We start from the raw sequence: 19,107 nt of genomic DNA, 5'->3' as shown, positions 1-19,107 counted from the left end.
GGCTCTTTTTGCTTGGTTATGTTTTTGATGTCCTGTGCGGTCTGGCACTGAGTCGGCAGCTATGCATGCTGGGGTCGCAGCCGTGACATATTTCACACTGGGCTATTTTCTGAGTGGCCACCTGGACGAGGAAAGAGCTTGTTCACAGCACTGCAATGCCACGGCCCTTCTCCCTCGCGTTGGGAACAGGCGTTTGCTTTTTATTGAAAAGCGCATGTACGTATGACTTTTAGGCGTTAAAACCTGATTATCTTGTATGTGCCTGTCCCCACCTTTGTGTGAAAGCAGGTTGACCATTCCTTCGCCCTGTGCTTTGTGTTTTGTATCCATCTTTTTTGAATTACTTTTATTTTTACAAGGCTTTTGTGTAAAGGCCACTTATTCTCAGAGCAGTATAAACAATGCTATTATGTATCGGGGAAATTACCCACAATCATATGATTAACAAGAATTTGAAAAAAAATCCCATTTTACTTCCATTACCATGAATAAATTAAACATGAGTGAAAATAGAAATAAAAAAAAGGTGTCAATCGGTGTTCCAAAATACATTAAGTACAACACTGCTTCCCCCTTGTTGTGGGGAAAACTTAATGGTATTTTCAAATCCAAGTTCTAGTAAAGCTGAACTAATGTTTGTTTTTTATTATGTGCAGCTTGGGGCATGTGAATGGGAAGATTGATTATGTGAATGCAGTTTCTGTCAGCTACAAACAGGCAATAAAATACCAAGCACACCTCGCGCTGCTTTCTCATCTGACAACCAAAGACCAGTGTTAAGCCCTATTAGAAAAAAACAAAAATAACAATGGAGTCTATCATAAAATATGTATGGGTAGATAAAGTGCAGAATGTGCTAAAGCAAATATATGATCTCCTATACAGTAGAGGTATTAACACTATAGCTGAACCCCTCTTTTACGGAATCATTTTAGAACAGAACACGCATTCCAAAATTAAGCGTGCCAGGTCTCAGCGAATGTGAAAATGGGTAAATAAACATCTCACAGGTACAGTTGTGTGTGTGTGTGTGTGTGTGTGTGTGTGTGTGTGTGTGTGTGTGTGTGTGTGTGTGTGTGTGTGTGTGTGTGTGTGTGTGTGTGTGTGTGTGTGTGTGTGTGTGTGTGTGTGTGTGTGTGTGTGTGTGCGCGCGTGCACTTTGGAGGTATAGTGGGGATGAATAATAAAAGAGCATTTTTAAATGCCCTTATAATTGCATTATACAGTATATGTCTGTAATAATTGCAACGTGTCCAATGTTTTATAATCCCTATATATGCAATAGAGACATGTGAATCCACTGTTTAATTTAACAAAACAAATACTAGTTTGCTCCGTAGATTTTCTATAGAATACATACACATTCTACGTAAGCTGTGCGGACAGGCCAGATAAATAAGCATTTACTTCACGACGACAATTTAAAATATCATTAACTTTATTGAATTCATACAAATAATCATCAAAAAAAATAAATTATCTGTTTATCTTTCAGGAATTACAGTGCAATCAACATCCAAGCTTTTTATGTCCTCAAAGATGATAGAATATTAATTTATGACTTCAGAGCTTCACACTGGGCTGGGTGCAGTGGGAGCCCCGCTAACGCGCCGCTTATCATTATCGCTCGCCAGGGTGGAGCATCACAACTTACTGCTGGCGAACGGGGCCGGGGCCACCTCCACCACGATCTTCCCCAGGTTCTTCCCGGCGTACAAGTGATCCACCGCCCTGAAGACGGACTCCAGGCCCACGAACCTCCCCTCCTGCGCCTGGTCTCCGCAGTCCACCTCGCACACCAGCGTCCCCTGTGCCACCATCTGCATCATGCTGCCCAGGGCCTCCTGGTAGTCGCGGAGGAAGTGGGGCAGGAAGAAGCCGCGCACGCTGGCCGACTTCTGCAGCAGCTTGATGGGCAGGGTGCCCCCCTTCACCGTGGCCACGCCCGACGCCGACTGGTACCCCGAGATGAACCCGATCACGATCAGCCGGCCCCCGGTGGCCAGCGAGTTGACGGCCAGGTCAAAGACGCCGCCGCCCACCGACTCGTACACCACGTCCACCCCTTTGGGGTACTCCTGCCGCAGCACCTGGCCCAGGTCCTCAGCCGCGTAGTTCACCGGCCGGTCACAGCCGATGCTCTTCAGGAATCCCGCCTTCTCGTCCGTGGAGCAGGTCCCGACCACGTGGCAGCCCGCCCGCTTGGCGAACTGCACGGCGAACTGCCCCGTCCCGCCAGCGGCGGCGGTGACCAGCACCGTCTCGCCCTCCGTCAGCTCCCCCAGGCGCTTCAGGGCGATGTAGGCCGTGGCCCCGCTCACTAGCAGGGTGAGGAACTCTGGCTTCGCCGAGGGCACGGCCATGGCTTTCTTGGCCGGCACCACGGTGTACTCGGCGAAGGCGCCGTCGCTGAAGTAGGCCACCGTCTCCCCGATGGTGTGGCGGGCGCTGGCGCTGAGACCCAGGCCCACCACCTCGCCCACCCCCTCGAAGCCACAGTCGAAGGGGGGCTTCAGCGAGGGGTCGTAGCGCCCGGCCGAGTAGTTGATGTCCGAGGCGTTGATTCCTACGAAACTAGAAGCATAGAGAACGGGGAACGGTGGGTAAAGATGAGATTCAAAAGCACAGCACACTGCCGTATTGCCCTCTTTCATGCGCTTAGGAAAAGATTTAAGTGCAAATACCCTCATTTCCACAGTATGTGAAGGTCACAATTAGGGCTTCAAGCTCTGTGCAGATCTGCGACCACCAAAGTACAAATAATATGGTTTGCTTTGGCCATGACTCCTCTCTCTCTTGAAGAGCGTACAAAAATAAATACAGAACGAAAATCCAACCCTGACAGGCAAAGGCCTGTTTTATAAAACACATTGCATGATGTCATGATTAATTGTCCTCAGAGAGACAAAGAATAAAATGCAGTAAAGGAAAAAAAGACAGTTGGTCGCAGCCTCAAAATGAAGACAGTGGGTTTAAGTAGCTAACCTGAACAAGCCAAATATAGGAGAAAGGTAATATAAAAATAGTGTTTTATGGAACCGCACCGTTTAACTGTGTCATCGGTGCTTATGTCCCATGATGGTAGACCCCATAACTAAAAATGTTAAATTATAATAATGTAGGATTGTTTGATTAAAAAGGAAAAAAAGGCAAACACTTAATGTACTGCCTCTTCATTTAGATTCCAACTGCACTGTAAACTGGACAGTTGTAATACGCAAAATATCCTACCAGGTATAATTACTGTGTTATTAAACTGTAATTGTATACTACCAAGTTGTAATAGTATGCAATTGGATAACAAAAAAGCTTCTGTACATTAAAACACAAGGGCAGTTATAACAACTTTTAACATATTGCTGTTTCAGAATGTTGCACTAGAATGACACACACACACACACACACACACACACACACACACACACACACACACACACACACACACACACACACACACACACACACACACACACACACACACACACACACACACACACACACACACTTCCTCATAGACTACATAGACCTATTGACTTCCAACGATTGTGTGAAAAGGTTAGGATCGTGGCTGAATAAAAAGTGATTTGTTTTACATTTTGATCCGGAAGATAAAAACGGCAGTGAAACGTTGGATGACAACGTCACTTTGCATTTTGCTTACACAGCCTTTGCATGCGTCTTGAAATAAAAACGCATGTTCTGTGTGATAAAAGGTGGATCAACACATAATTGACGGGGAACACCAGACAATTACGTTATCTTTCCAAAGTATGTGGTGATTTCACTGTCGACATAACGAGAGTAGCCTACTTAATATTTATTCATAGAAAATATGACAATGCAAGTTAAATTCCATTTCGCATTCATTTTTATTGTTCTGTGTATTTGAGCGTGTGAGTTTTGTTTAGCCTAAATCTGACTGTGTGCATTTTATCAGATGTATGCCTAGATACAAAAGGTTTTTGACAAGTTCTAACCAACGTAGCCTGATAACTAATAACATCTCGTCTACTGGAGATGGGAAAGCGTCACTAAACACCAGCAGCCAGTGAAGGTCCAAATGTCTGAGACTGTCATCCGATTGTAAACGAATAGGTTTAGGGGTCAAAAGTAGTTTAACTGCCTTAGGCGAGAGAGGCGAGTGTAATTGTTCATTTTAAGTGGGCATATTTCCCCACATTTAACAATCTGCAATGTCCGAGATACGTAAAAGAGTAACTTAAAGGGCATGTACAACAAGGACGATTGATTGTAGGGTTGTAATGTAAAAAAAAATGATATTAGTTTTTAGCTTTGTCTTATAATGATGGTGTTAGCCCACCGGAGCCACACATTGAATGGTGTACCCAAGCCATTTAGAATTGCATAAATTCTGCATCCCCCCTCCCCCCCCCCCCAACGACTAGTCAGTATGTTTGCAGGTCGGTGACGTCACGGCGACATGACAGAGCCAAGATGGATTGATGGACAAATGGAGGGGCGGAACTTGAAATACAGTAGGCTACAGCTATCCCTCACCTAATTTTTATCCCCCCCCCCCCCCCCCCCCCCCCCCCCCTGGTCTTTTGCCGATCGCAGACGTGCTGTCATAAAAATGTCGGACGACAAGACCACCGGTAAGTGAAGCCTTCCTCACTTCTGAGCGATATCGCGTGTGGTTAATAGAGAACAAGCCTATATAGCTGTGATCACACACACACACACACACACACACACACACACACACACACACACACACACACACACACACACACACACACACACACACACACACACACACACACAACACGACGTGTTGTCATATCGCCTCGATTCCCAACCGTCTTCCAAAAAAACTTACCGATTTCGAACCAGCAAATCCCCATCGCCTGGCGTCGGGACTGGAACTGTGTTCAGACAGACGGCCTCTTTGAAATGTTGACTTAGCCTCGTCACGGTCAGCTTTTGCATAGAGCTGGGTATCGAGGATCCTTTAAAATCCATGAAGTGTGTGGAGTATGACAGATCTATAATGGACCGTCGCGGAACAACGTGAACTCCAGAAAGTAAGTCGGAGCCCGATCTGCGCCCCCCACCGATCACACCGAACGCCCTCCTACAGCTTGTTCTCAGCAGGGACGACACGGACATTGCACCAAAGAGTAACAAAACAACTGTGACAAAGTTCACGGACACTTGGTCCTACGTGTTTTTTCTTCTCTTCCGACGAGCCCAGCCGACGTAATGCCATAAGCTTGCACTAGGTTTTATTTAGCAGCATAACGGCTTGACTAGGCCACGTACGACGTGAATAGCCTATAGCCCTTCTTTATAATATATATACATACCCCGCGACGGTGCAATTGCAACGCTATGCTACGATGCAAAACCAATATAAATACAGAGCCAGGAATAGAAAATTGAGCATTAAAAAGGTTGCACGGTGCAGCCTTGCAGCAGACTCGACTTGACAATCTCGGGAGTCCCTCCCCTTCCCGGACACGACACTCACTCACTTCCTAGTAAGGTGAAACAAATCAATCTTCGCCTTTGCAATCTTCGACAAAAACATGATCCGAAGCACGTAGCCTACTTTTAAAAACAAATGGATAAATACCCCCCAGTTATGGTCACGCTTTATTTTCGCGTTTGCATGTGCATGTGCAGCAGCAGCGCTGTTGCCAAAACACGACCGTGCTGCCACACTACACCTGCAGTTCTCCCGGAGCTGCACACCAAAATAGTGGACTAACCGCTCCTGTCTGCCGGGGGAAATAGTATAACATGTGTTTCCCTACAAACGGTACAAGCGATTTGCAGTCTTGTTCTATTTCATTAATTATTTCCTCTTTTTACGCGATGAATGACCAGCGATGGTCCTACTGTGAATTATAACCCTGGATCGCTACTTGTAGGAGCTGCGATTGTTTTCGGGTATGAACACCACCACAACCAACACCACCACCAGCAAGTTGGCCATAAGTTGATTTATCGATGTTTGCAACAACAAACATAAAACAATTTAAAGGCGCTCTGCCTTGTTCGGTTCCTCCTTTGTCAGTCGTTGGTTTTTTTTTAAAGCAGGGGGGAAAAACAAGACAATTAAAAAGATTGACAGGTAGGCTCTACTGTCAGAGTGACGCTCATAGGAGAGGGGAGGAGTAAAACTGGAGCAGGAAAAGCCACTCGATGCGTCTGTCTATCAGTTGAGACTGCCTGAAACGCTTCTGCATACACACACACATACATACACAACCACACATACACTCACACACTGCGTTTCATTCTTTTTCTCGGGAGCAGACAAGACCCCGGCACTGGCTCGCTCCCTGGAGTTTACAGAAAGAGAGAGAGAGAGAGAGGGAGGAAATTAGTTCATGTCGATCTCCTCGCGAAGAAGGTGGATGCCTTGTGGTGGATGTCCTGTTTGTTTCTGTTTTGGTAGCGGGCGCTGCAACCTCCACCACATCCAACCAAAACCCCGCATCTGACTAGATGAGATGAGCGACGGCCGGTGAAAATACACATATTTTTTTTGCGTGTCTCTGAAGAAAAATAATAATAAACGTAAGTAGATTTGTAGCCGTCCGACCACAGCGGTCGGAGGAAGGAAAAGTATCCAGTGACGGCGAGGCTTGATCCGGCCGAGGTGGCGTGGTGACGGGCTGACATTAACCATCTCATGCCTGTCTTATCCCCCCCACCCCTTTCTCTCGTTTCAGATCTGTGGCAAAGGAGGAAGGAAACACCGGCAAGGGAATAAATATCAAAGGTGTTCGCTCACAAGGGACTTATTGTTGGGTTGTCGTCCGACTTTTTTATGTATTGGGTGGCGAAGGCAACAAAGTAGCCCCCCTACACCGTGAGATAGTGACCCCCCCCCCATCTCACCCCCCCCCCACTCCGCCTCCCTGGTGGCAGCAGGGGAGTGACTCAAACTTGGCTGCGAGGTCTGCTTCTTCTCTGCCATGAAAGAGATGGTGAAGGAAGATGATCTTTGATGGACATGTCACGAGCTGGCAGAATTCTCGCCTATTTTTAACATAGAAACTTATTTTCTTTTCTTCTCCTCACGTGTCGCCTCTACTCGCTCTCAGTAGGCCTGCTACATTTCAAGAAGGACAATAGTAACCAGCGCTGTTACAACGTAACAGCTTCAGGTGTGGACTTTTGTGTGGATGCTGAAATCCCACTGTTGGTTAGGTGTGCAGATCAACCAGCCCGTCCCTCTCGGGTTTTGAAGAGACGACACAGACAGCTCTCGCTCCGAGATCAAGACGCGGGATGATTTTTTTCTACTGACAGACTTTCTTGTTGTTGTAATTCCTGCATGAGAAGTACCGTGGGAACCGACGGTCACTATGCCGAGGAGAAAGCAGCAAGAGCCGCGTCGATCAGCAGGTACAGCCCGGTTGCACGCCTTGTTTCTTCCCCAATCCCCATTCCCTCTCATTTGCTCTGTTTGCTCAATCCTTTCTAAATTAATTTGTGGTGTGATTTGTGAATGGGCACACAAATAATATAAATATTAGGTTTGTACTTTTTCCATGCCCACTTTTTAAATTATAAACACGTTATAATCTACAATAACGCAATAACAATGCAACATATTTATCCATATACGCAAATATAGTGCAACAAGCAAGCCTGTGTTTGAGAATTGGACCACATGATTTTTATATTATTTGAATACTAAGCAAAACTTGAGTAAAGGCACAGGGGGCATGTGTCTCACCACAGTAATATTTTATGATTTACCTAGAAAGTTCTGAGACTGGTTAAGTACAACGCAACGTGTGTTCTGGGGGATAAAAGCCTACTTTTGAGGTTCAGGAGTGTGTAATGATGGATAATTGAGTCAGAAAGAGGGTAGAGAAAACTGGCGAGAGCCGGTTTTTCTTTCTTTCTGTTTTATTAGAGGATTGCCAGCCTTGATTTGATGCGTGATTGATCGCCTGTCACGTGGCAGTCTTTGATCTATTCATCCCTGATAAACATCAATAAATCTCTCTATGGAGACGCGCATGCCTCTGACAGATTTCGCCATTCAACACACAACCCCCCTATGTTTTCAATAAGAAGTCCCCCCCCCATAAAAGTTTCTCAAACTATGGGTAAATCCCGGATTTCCTCGTATTGTTGTGCGAAAATTGCCTTTCGGCTGGGCTATAAAAAAAACAAGAAACAGTTGTTATACTGTCTACTTACAGTCCACAATTGTTATATTTAAAAACATCGACTACATTTATTTATTTAAGAAATTGTAAACGTTGTAATAACTTTCAAATTCCGCACACATGCGCCCTGCTTAGAACAACATCCACACCTGCTCTGTTTCCAATATTTACCTTTAGAGAAGCTGATGGATAACGGGTAATGGCAAAATGGGGTAATTAAGAACTGGGGTTATTAACTTCAGGTGATTAGGAATTTCTTGACTTCCTTTTTCCTAGACCTTGACAAATGCAAGTGTGTGTGTGTGTGTGTGTGTGTGTGTGTGTGTGTGTGTGTGTGTGTGTGTGTGTGTGTGTGTGTGTGTGTGTGTGTGTGTGTGTGTGTGTGTGTGTGTGTGTGTGTGTGTGTGTGAGAGAGAGAGTTTGTGTGTAGGGAAGGGGGGTCTTCAGCTATTGCTAATGAGGCCAAGCCTTTGAAGTTGGGGCATTAACAACTGCAGTGAACAAAAGACAGTTGTAGAATTTTAAAGAGAAAATTTCTTTTTCCCCCCCTCCTCGTCTGAAATATGAGGTGCAAATGCAGGGCCTTGGTGTGGGGAGAGACTTTGAACTCTGCAGGTTTATCATTAGGAGCCGAAGGGAACCCAGCCACGGGGAGCTGTGTGTGGGATGACTGGGAAGAGTGTTCAAAACCAGTTTTGTATCTCCCTCCCTCTCTCTCCTTCTCCGTCTCTCTATCTCTCTCTATCTCTCTCTATCTCGTTGGTTGTGTTGCTCTGCTAGTACCACAGCAGGCGCACATGATCCCGGTACACGCACACTGTGAAGAAAGGCTTATTGCTCAGATAGCTCTCTCTCTCTCTCTCTCTCTCTCTCTCTCTCTCTCTCTCTCTCTCTCTCTCTCTCTCTCTCTCTCTCCTTCTTGCCATCTTTCTCAAATTTTCTTCCTCCATTTGGCTATCACCTCCTGTTCAGTCGGTAACGCACACTTCGTAACGATAATGAAGGCGAAACGTGATGGGCGGGTGAGGTAAAATCTATCTGTACACCCAGCCTCATGCACAGATGTAAGCTAGGGCGAAAACATGACCCACTCTCCCCACACGCACAAACCAAACACATCACATACCCATCCCCTCCAACCAACAGATCAAACTACCACCACCATACTCTGTGACTGTAACACACAAATGCGCACAAATGCACACACACAATCTGAATCGCGCGGGGGTATACGATGTGCTGGACGGCGGGGGGGGGGGTCGTGTCGGCCATTCAGGACTCGGCAGCTAGAAGGTCTTCTACTCGCCCACCAACAGCTGGTCAACGGTCAGCGTATTAACCACCTATAACACACACACACACCTACGCAGAATACCGCCTGCTGGTCTAGAGGGAGCCGTTAGTGACCTGTGGGATGCTCCCCGGCCCGCGTTGGGATCGCATCCCGGGAGGAAGGGTTTAGGCCGAAACATAGGGCTGCCCTTTTTGTAAATGTGTCGTGTTTCTTTTTTCTTTATTTTCCCCGCGTCTTGTGTTATTTTTAGTGGTAATGAAATCCAACATGGACCATCATCCCCCGTTCAATGGAGGGAACGACACACACACACACACACACACACACACAAACACACACACACACACACACACACACACACACACACACACACACACACACACACACACACACACACACACACACACACACACACATGGATTTAAGAGTGGACAGGTGATAATCCCAAAATTGCTGCAATCTACTTGAGTTTCATGCATACGTTTCTTTTCATGTATTAAATGGATTACACATATGTGCAAATGAAGTAACATTTTATCTTTCTAACTAACTACAATAATTATATCTGCAATTATAGAAGACTAAAACATGACATTTATAAGATTCAGCAAAAATGAGACAATTTAATAGAATTGACCTTTATTTTGCTTAAATATTTGAATATAAAAATACAAGCAAAAAGTGTTTTTGTGTGTGTGTGTGTGTCTGTGTGTGTGTGTTTGTGTGTGTGTGTGTGTGTGAAATATTTTTCTGCCTCCATCGTATTGTGTGATCCCAGATGAATGTCTCTGTGTGTTATTAGACTGTTACTGCTAGACTCCTAGCCCTGTGACATTTCAGTTGTGTTGAAATAGACCAAGGGGCAGGAAGCAGAACACACACACACACACACACACACACACACACACACACACACACACACACACACACACACACACACACACACACACACACACACACACACACGTAATGTAACAAAGGAAGGCAAATGTGTCTTTCATTCGGAGGCGCCCTGTGTCATCGCAAAGTCTCTTTGCTTGGTTCTTCTTCTTGGGGAAAGACGGTGGTTAATTATCAGAGGGATAGAGAGAGAGAGAAAAAAGAGAGAGTTAGAGGAGAGGAGGAGGAGGAGGAGGAAAAGGAGGCGGGGTAAAGGTAAAGTTTCTTCCCGTCGGCTTCATTAGAGAGTGGCCTAATTATCCACGGGGCTGATGGATTTGTGACAGGGCCCTAACGATTAATGCTGACAAATCCAGTAAGGTGTCAGGTCCGCGGCCGCCTTGATGTAATCAAGTTGATATTATTCAGTCCCCATAGCCCCCTAGTGCAGCAACCAACTCAATTTGCCTGCGCAGGTGACAAATGGACTTTGCTACCTGACTAATCATGTTGGGGGGGGGAGGGGGAGACAATGCCGGTTAATGACCTTGCCGGAGCCCCCCCCCAAGCTTCGGCTCCCCCCCCCCCCTCTCCCCCTGGTCTTAACTACTGTAACTAAGGCGAGACCTACGGGCAGGAGCATCTCTTCTTTAATCCCCGATAGCTCATCCCCGCTGGAATATAATTACCGCCGCTTGTGTTTTCATTTGTCCTATGAACCTGCAACGATGAGGCGAGTTTGTCTAGTTTTTACTAGTAATATTGTTATAATTGATATGATTTTTTTATCCAAACGTTGAACTTTTTTTTTGTGTTTCTTATAAATAAACGTTGGAGATTATATCGGCGATTAAAAAAATCAGTGTGTACGGGTGTCCATTGGTGCCACAGAGGTTCTCCTCATGTATGCTGATATAGAATCATGCTGCCATGAGATTAATGGTTTAGCATGGCCCCCGGGCTTGGCTAACATTACACAGCGACCTCTTTGCTTTTTACTCGACGATGCCGTTACATGATATTCCTGCCCCCCTTTTCAAATAATCAAAAAGCTAGGATTTATACACACACACACACACACACACACACACACACACACACACACACACACACACACACACACACACACACACACACACACACACACCTTTGTCGACATGATATAGGCCTATCAAGCACAGTTTGTATTCAAGGTATTTTTTGCTCACTTCCTTAGCTGCATGACTACCTCTATTCCATTAATTAAAAATCTCCCCTTTTGAGATTAAAAGGGCTGAAAGTTTAGCAATTCCAGCGTATTGTTCAAGGGTTGGTTAGTTTAGTGTGTGTGGGTGTGTTTCTGTAAAACACAGTCGTATTCCTCGAATAAATAACTATACTATGTGTGCTGGTGTAACTGCACTTTATTAGGGCTTGCTATTAAATCCATGCCTGGCTTTTAGTACACGGTGGCCCACGCTCTATCCTCCGCAGGAGCATAAAAAAAACAAATTCATGACCGTGCACTTTTCCCCCCGCTCAGTATTAGTCTATCCACTGTTCTCCTCGGTCTATGAATCTGCTGGAGAGGTGTAAAAAAAAACAATAACTTGTGTATGTTGGTTTTCTCCGATTTTGAGTTTTTAGATTTTCTTCTATGATGTGTGTTCTTTGCCTTTTTTCCCTTCTTCTTGCTTCCCTTCTCGTGGCGTTAGAGGTTACGCTAATTGGAACGTTTGCGTCGTTAGCAGGTGGGATCGATCGCCGCCATCGATAGCAACTATAGCCCAGTTTCTTTTGGATGCCATATTGTAAATGTAGGGGTTCAATTTACATGTCAGAATTTATTCAGTCAAAGGTCACACGCTATCTCTTTGATGCCATGGGTCAAAACAACCTGCTTTGTGTTTGCATACATTCACGTACATTGTTTTGTGTGTGTGTGTGTGTGTGTGTGTGTGTGTGTGTGTAGGGTTATCCACTCCATTTATTTTGTATAAATATAGATAGATTATTTTAAATATAGAAATGGATGTATGTGTGTCAGTGCAGCTGTGTTTGCTGCGTGTCTGATAAGACAGGAAAGTTACTGTTACAGTTACTCAAAGTATTATTAGATGTACAGTATGTTCGAGTGTGTGTGCTTATTTGAATATTTTCACATAACAGTGTGTATGCCTCTCTTTGTCTCACTCTCAATCAAATTCTCTCTGCCCATCGGGGATGTAGAAAGACACACACGCACGTCGCACGCACGCGCACACACACACACACACACACACACACACACACACACACACACACACACACACACACACACACACACACACACACACACACACACACACACACACTCAACAGCCATGAATACAGAAAACACATATAAGCGCACACATTAGCACATTGGCGCACACGCCTCCATTTTGTGCTAAAGCGCCAAAAGCATATCTCTGTAGTAGGTCAAAACCGGTAGTTAAGCACAATGGCAAATCATATCTTTAAAAGCAGTGTCTACTTTCAGTGGCCTGCCTGCAGCACCTAGAAACGAGAGCAAGTCATGGGTTAGGGAAAGAAATAGTTATGAATGGAGACCAGTTCTTCTGTATGTATCGACAAGCGCGGTAGTCTCTACTTTCATATCTGTTTTTTTCACTTCTACGGTTCTCCCCGGCATGACAGAATATTTTGGGTATTTTTATTTATTTCATTTGATCCTTCCGTTGTTTTTGCATCTGGAATTAACCGCGGATAAAATGTCAAAGGAACAAAAAAAAAAAGAAGCTGCACAGTAGCCGTTATCGGCTATAATTTAACGCACACGGTAATTACTATGTGATAGCCGTGTTGTGCTGAGTAATTACATTTTGTCAAGGCACTTCAGTGGGGGATGTAAGGCTTAACAGCTCATTAATGTAAAATTGTTGATAGGTTTTTTTCTTTCTCTTTTTTTTTTTATTCGGCATGTAATTTTGAGATCTGAGGAGATGAGAGAGAGGATGCGTTAGACTAGAGAGATCGAGTCTCGAAACATTTACGCAGGAAAAAATGGAGATCTCTAATTTTCTTAAGTGTTGCACATGCTGTGTGTGAGTGTGTGTGTGTGTGTTTAAGAAAAAAATATTTTCTCTTGATCAGTGGCGTGCCTGCTCCTTAGAGGGCTAGGCGGGGGGGCGTTGGATAGGGATCCACCCACGCCGACGTTTAACACATTCCCTGTATCAATAAAAGATTACCAATTACAGAGTATTTTGTTTTATAAGATTTAGAATTCCTCTGTGTGTGTGTGTGTGTGTGTGTGTGTGTGTGTGTGTGTGTGTGTGTGTGTGTGTGTGTGTGTGTGTGTGTGTGTGTGTGTGTGAGTGTGTGTGTGTGTGTGTGTGTGTGTTTTTGTGTGGGGCTGTGTGTGTGTTCGCGTGTATGCGTGTGTGTGTGTGTGTGTGTGTGTGTGTGTGTGTGTGTGTGTGTGTGTGTGTGTAGTGGGCCATGTTGCTTACCCACTCGTTACATCAGATGGCGGGGGGACAGGAGGCGAGAGGAGACGGAGAGATGGGGCTTTGAAGCTGACAAACAAACAAACGAGGAGTGTGTTGGGATGCAGGGAGTGGGGGGTGTATAAGGGGGGAACTGAGCCCCTTACCCTTCTACTCTGGGACAACCCCCGACCCCAGCTCCTCCTCCACCTCCTCATCCATCTCCTCTCGTCTTTTCTCACTCCATCACTCCTCGCTTATCCCTGTTCTTCCATGTGCCTCTCGGTCCTTCTCCCTCGGCCCCCTGTCCGTCTTACTCCCTCTGTCTCCTGTTCATTCTCACTCCCTCTGTCCCGTTTTCAGCCTCACTCTCTCTGTCCCATGGACTCACTCTCTCTGTCCCATGGACTCACTCTCTCTGTCCCCTGTCCGTCTCACTCCCTCGGTCCCCTGTCCGTCTCACTCCCTCTGTCCCCTGTCCGTCTCACTCTCTCTGTCCGCTGTCCGTCTCACTCTCTCTGTCCGCTGTCCGTCTCATTCCCTCGGTCCCCTGTCCGTCTCACTCCCTCGGTCCCCTGTCCGTCTCACTCCCTCTGTCCCCTGTTCGTCTCACTCCCTCTGTCTCCTGTTCAGCCTCACTCTCTCTGTCTGTCTTTACCTAAAATAAAACATTTCACTTCAATAGTTGAGTCGGGCAATTATGTTTATTCATTTATTTTGGTTGTCTTTTTTTACGCTTGGTTTTTTACTTTTATTTCGGTACATTCCATGCATGGGTTTAAGACTGAAATAGGCAATTCTAAGAAAATGTGCCTTTTATTTTTCGTATTATTTCATCTGGTTCTTCTCATCAGGTATGTTTGAGGAAGAGAACGAGAGGAAAATGAGGGAGAGAGAATGGGGAAGCAAGAAAAATAGGTTTCGCATGAATGTGTGTGTGTGTGTGTGTGTGTGTGTGTGTGTGTGTGTGTGTGTGTGTGTGTGTGTGTGTGTGTGTGTGTGTGTGTGTGTGTGTGTGTGTGTGTGTGTGTGTGTGTTGGGCATCTGTGTCCAGTCCAGCGGCAGCAACAGGGGTTGGTAGTAGGGTGGTTTTAAGGCATTTAGGATGGGTATTAGAGAGGACAGATGAACGAGGCGATGGACAAATTCTCCCATCGGAACAGCTGTGACTCCCGCCATTATCCTGACAGGTGTCAATTAAGAATTACTGCCTGGTGGCGCGGTGGGGGTGTACCCTCCGCCTGAATCTAGCCCCCACAACACCCCACCCCCCCGCCGCCTCCTCGCCCAGCTGTCTGTGTTTGAGAGAAATAACACTTTACTCTTGTCAGTAGTCTTAACCCCCCCATTGTCCCCCCCCTAAACACCGGCAACAGCGCCCCCCAGGTCAATAGTGTATGGCCTCGAGATCTCGTCTCCGTTTGTGTGTGTGTGCGTGTGTATGTGTGAGGGTTAGGAGCTAGCGATTAGCAACACAAAAGTTAGCTCCGAGTCCCAATTGCCCATTTACTCAAGTTTACCTCACACCCAAAATTGTGTTCCCAGATGTTTATACAGTGTTCCGGACCGCAAATATTTATATCCACATCATTCCTGTGTTTGCGTTGGCGGTCTTTAGAATGGAAACGGTTTAGCCCAGAAAAGCAGAGACTTTGGGTTAGGCGGAGGCTAATCGTTTGAGCCAAGCCCAGCTGCCGTAAGCCCACTGCTCTGGCTTTGGGCTAATTGAGGACCCACCAGTATTCCTCATCGCAAAGTGGGGAGACGAGGTCATTGAGTGAGAAAATCAACAGTTGCCACCGTTGAACCATGAAGACTTGCTTCCTCTGAACCGCTCTGGCTAGATAACAATTGCAATCTTCTGGATTTACATTTTTGGCCGCTGTATTTAGAGGATAAACAAGAGGGAAGAAGAAGGATTGATTTGTCGATTGTGAGGTCAGCGCTTTAATGGTGTTCTTTAATTTTCTAAATCTTTGTAGGTTTTAAGTCAGACAAACATCAACATTATGTCCGCGGTAATCCAGCATTATATTAAGAAACAGTGGAGCTTCTATATCTCACATGTCTATAATATATTCATATTTACACATAACATTTTTGGCAAACCCAGTTTGCCATTTGGACCGATTTGCGCAATTACTTGGGAGTTTTCGTTTTTGGAAATAATTTGCCTCTGAAAATAAGGCACGAAAGATAACATCAGTGTTATGTTAGTTTATCTCTGTTGGTTTTTCTCCTTTTTTTTCTCTTTTTACTTTGCATATCTCATTGCATTAAATAAAGAAAACCCAGGAATGAATTTCTGTTAGTTCAGTCTTCTTCTTTTTATCTCTGCCACACACACACACACACACACACACACACACACACACACACACACACACACACACACACACACACACACACACACACACACACACACACACACAGATTTCTTCTGTTCTTTGCTCATTCTATACTCCCCCTCTGTTGTGTCGCTGCTCTGGGACGAGACCACTTGGTTTATCAAACCTGAGAATATTCCCTTCCCATGCAAATGCAGACACACACACACACACACGCACACGCACACACACAAATTTGTGTAATCAGAGGCAAACCGGCAGCTTAAGCAAAAGGGTAGCGCTCTCGTTTCGGGAGATGGATGGGGGTGGGGGGGGGGGGATGTGAACAGTATACGGCTGACTTAAAACCATGTTTTTACACTGCGGGTCCCCGGCTGCAGTGCTATTGATCCCCCTGCTCGCACTGCGTGTTTACCCGTCTGCTTCGGCTGCCTTTTTAATTTTTCACCATCATCTCATCATCCAAGACTTCACACACACACACACACACACACACACACACACACACACACACACACACACACACACACACACACACACACACACACACACACACACCCACGCATACACAAACACACACACACACAGTGAGAGAGCGAGAGAGAGAGCGGGAGGGTGCAGAGGAGGAGGAGGAGGAGGAGGAGGAGGAGGAGGAGGACAATGAATGTTCGGCCCACCTCCTACCGGCCCCTCTCTGCTCTTAAAGGGGCAGGTTAGATGGATGATAGCAATTTGAGATTTTGTTTGTGCGTGTGATCATGGAGATTGTTTTGGGGTATTACCGCCGTCTAACACTTCCAAGTGATTAATTGAAGCGGATGGCGCGAGGGTGTCGGTGCCTGCCCACCCCTCCTCCCCCAACCCCCCCAATCCCCCACCCAGCGACAGCCCACCCCACCCCACCCGAGGTGGCTGCTGACCCCCGCACTAAACCAGCGCTATGCGCGTTCTCTCTCTCCACATAGCATTAGTGTTGCTAACTCATGCACACACTGGCCCGCTTGTTGTATTATTATTATTCCGTCATTTCCCCCAGCACTACCTAAACACACACACAAACACATGCGCGCGCACACACACAAACGTGCGCACGCACACGCACACACACACACACACACACACACACACACACCACCACTTCCTCCTCGCTGATTAAAGGTAGGGGGGGGGGGGGGGGGGGCTGGGTGGGGGATTTGAGGGGCGGCACAACGCAAATAAAAAACGTCCACAATGCACTGCCCTGTAAAGGCGGCAGAAACACGTCAGCCGCCGGAATGTTACCATGGGTGTTAGCATTAGCATCAACCGGCGTGTGTGTGTGTGTGTGTGCTTGTTGTTTGTCGTGTAACTTGATACACGCACTGGGTTAAATTGCGTACGGATGCTCAAGTTGTGTATGTCTTTTGAGGTTAAAGTTTTATCGCAGGCGGGTGTTAAGGAGTCCGCTTGTTAACAGGTCGTTTTTGTGGTTTTGTGTGTGTGTGTGTGTGTGTGTGTGTGTGTGTGTGTGTGTGTGTGTGTGTGTGTGTGTGTGTGTGTGTGTGTGTGTGTGTGTGTGTGTGTGTGTGTGTGTGTGTGTGTGTGTGTGTGTGTTGAGTCACTGCCCCGCCCCAACATCTTCCTCCACCCCCCCAGCGTCTTCCAGACAGTGGACGTGGTGACGACCTGTCCGTCCTCACCGTGACCGCTCAGCCTCCCTGCTGCTCATCCATCAGCGCTAGCGATGCCCCCAACCACCCCCTACCTCAACCACCCCCTACCTCAACCACCCCCTACCTTAACCACCCCCTACCTCAACCACCCCCTACCTCAACCACCCCCTACCTCAACCACCCCCTACCTCAACCTCCCCCTACATCGCTACCACCACCACTGCTCCCGCCAAAACAACAACAAAAATCACCATGACTATCACCACCACCACCACCACCACCACCACTACCACCACAACCAGTACCACAATTACAACCAGTGCCTGAGTTGGCATGTGACGGGGTCGCTAGCCGGTCACAACCCTGAAGTCACCCTCCCCCGTCCACCCCCGACCCTCTCTACCCTATTGTCAAATTCCTCTCTCTCTCTCTCTCTCTCTCTCTCTCTCTCTCTCTCTCTCTCTCTCTCTCTCTCTCTCTCTCTCTCTCTCTCTCTTTCTCTCTTTCCCCTTCCCTCTTTCTCTCTCTCTGTTGCGCAAGCTTTAATTATTCACTCTCCATTTGAAACTCCTCTTCCTTCATTATCTGTCCGTCCGTCTTTCTGTCGGCTCTCTGAAGACCATCTCACGGTTGAGTCTCTCTGTGTTCGGTTAACTTTAGCATGCTAAAGTAGCCGCGGTCCCCATAGCAACGCATGGCTAACTCAACGTCGTATGCATGGCTCTGGCTCTGGATCGTTAGTCTGTGAATGCGCCTCCCCCCCCCCCCCCCCCCCCCCCCCTCCCGGCTGAACGGTTCTGCTTTTGTGTTGCCCTCGGCGACCGATTTGACCAATCGGCTCACCTGGTTCCTCGGTTCACGGACGCACCTGTAACCAACACGCTACATTTCCCTCACCTTACCGCCGCCTCCCAGCTGAGGTCTATCCCCACAGGGCTGATAAAAGCTCAGCCGTCGAGCGAGAGAGCAATAGGGCAAGACAGCGAGAGAGTGAGGGAGTACAGAGTAGTAGGAGTTAAAAAAAGACACTCTGGGTGGAGGGGGAAGGGGGGGGATGGGCAGCCCAGTGAGAAAGAGAACCAGGATGGGATGAAAGGGCGAGGGAAAAGAGAGAGGGCAAGTCCTTATGTTGGTCGCACATGAGAGAAAAGAAAGGAGGGGGCTTGGGGGGGGGGAGAACGACGAGTGAAAGAGAGAGAGAACACCGCGTTAAAGAGAGACAGGGAGGGGGAGAGAGAGATTCCTCTGGTTCACAGTTTTCTTCCCTGTGTGGGCGGCATTGTGCAGTCGCAGGGTCAATGGGACACCGTGATAGGCTAATCTGCTGGG

At 46.8% G+C, this 19,107-nt stretch overlaps 2 protein-coding genes across 2 annotated transcripts in view; one reads left to right on the top strand and one right to left on the bottom strand.

Moving 5' to 3' along the window:
* Positions 1 to 1,415: 1,415 nt before the first annotated feature.
* LOC130391830 (prostaglandin reductase 3-like) lies at positions 1,416 to 6,056 on the bottom strand. Its single transcript, XM_056602135.1, has 2 exons — positions 4,841 to 6,056; positions 1,416 to 2,574 (listed from the first exon to the last, which is right to left on the bottom strand). The coding sequence occupies exons 1-2, from the start codon at positions 5,128 to 5,130 to the stop codon at positions 1,644 to 1,646; spliced, it is 1,221 nt and encodes a 406-aa protein (XP_056458110.1). The 5' UTR covers positions 5,131 to 6,056; the 3' UTR covers positions 1,416 to 1,643.
* An 832-nt stretch (positions 6,057 to 6,888) lies between these two features.
* The window catches only part of LOC130391828 (teashirt homolog 1-like), a 35,443-nt gene continuing 23,224 nt past the window's right edge, over positions 6,889 to 19,107 (top strand). Inside the window, exon 1 of the mRNA XM_056602134.1 lies at positions 6,889 to 7,380. Coding sequence (XP_056458109.1) covers positions 7,341 to 7,380 — 40 coding nt within the window. The 5' untranslated portion in view covers positions 6,889 to 7,340. The remainder of the gene's footprint in view (positions 7,381 to 19,107) is intronic.

The sequence above is a fragment of the Gadus chalcogrammus genome, chromosome 11, assembly GCF_026213295.1.
Source record: "Gadus chalcogrammus isolate NIFS_2021 chromosome 11, NIFS_Gcha_1.0, whole genome shotgun sequence".
Lineage (NCBI taxonomy): Eukaryota > Metazoa > Chordata > Actinopteri > Gadiformes > Gadidae > Gadus > Gadus chalcogrammus.
Note: the sequence above shows the minus strand (reverse complement) of the source record. Positions and strands in the feature narration are given on the sequence as shown.

Coding starts and splice junctions, on each gene's coding strand:
- LOC130391830 (XM_056602135.1), bottom strand. CDS start 5,130: ATGTCCGTGTCGTCCCTGCTGAGAACAAGCTGTAGGAGGGCGTTCGGT. Junction 2,575..4,840: donor GATTTGCTGGTTCGAAATCG/GTAAGTTTTTTT, acceptor CTATGCTTCTAG/TTTCGTAGGAATCAACGCCT.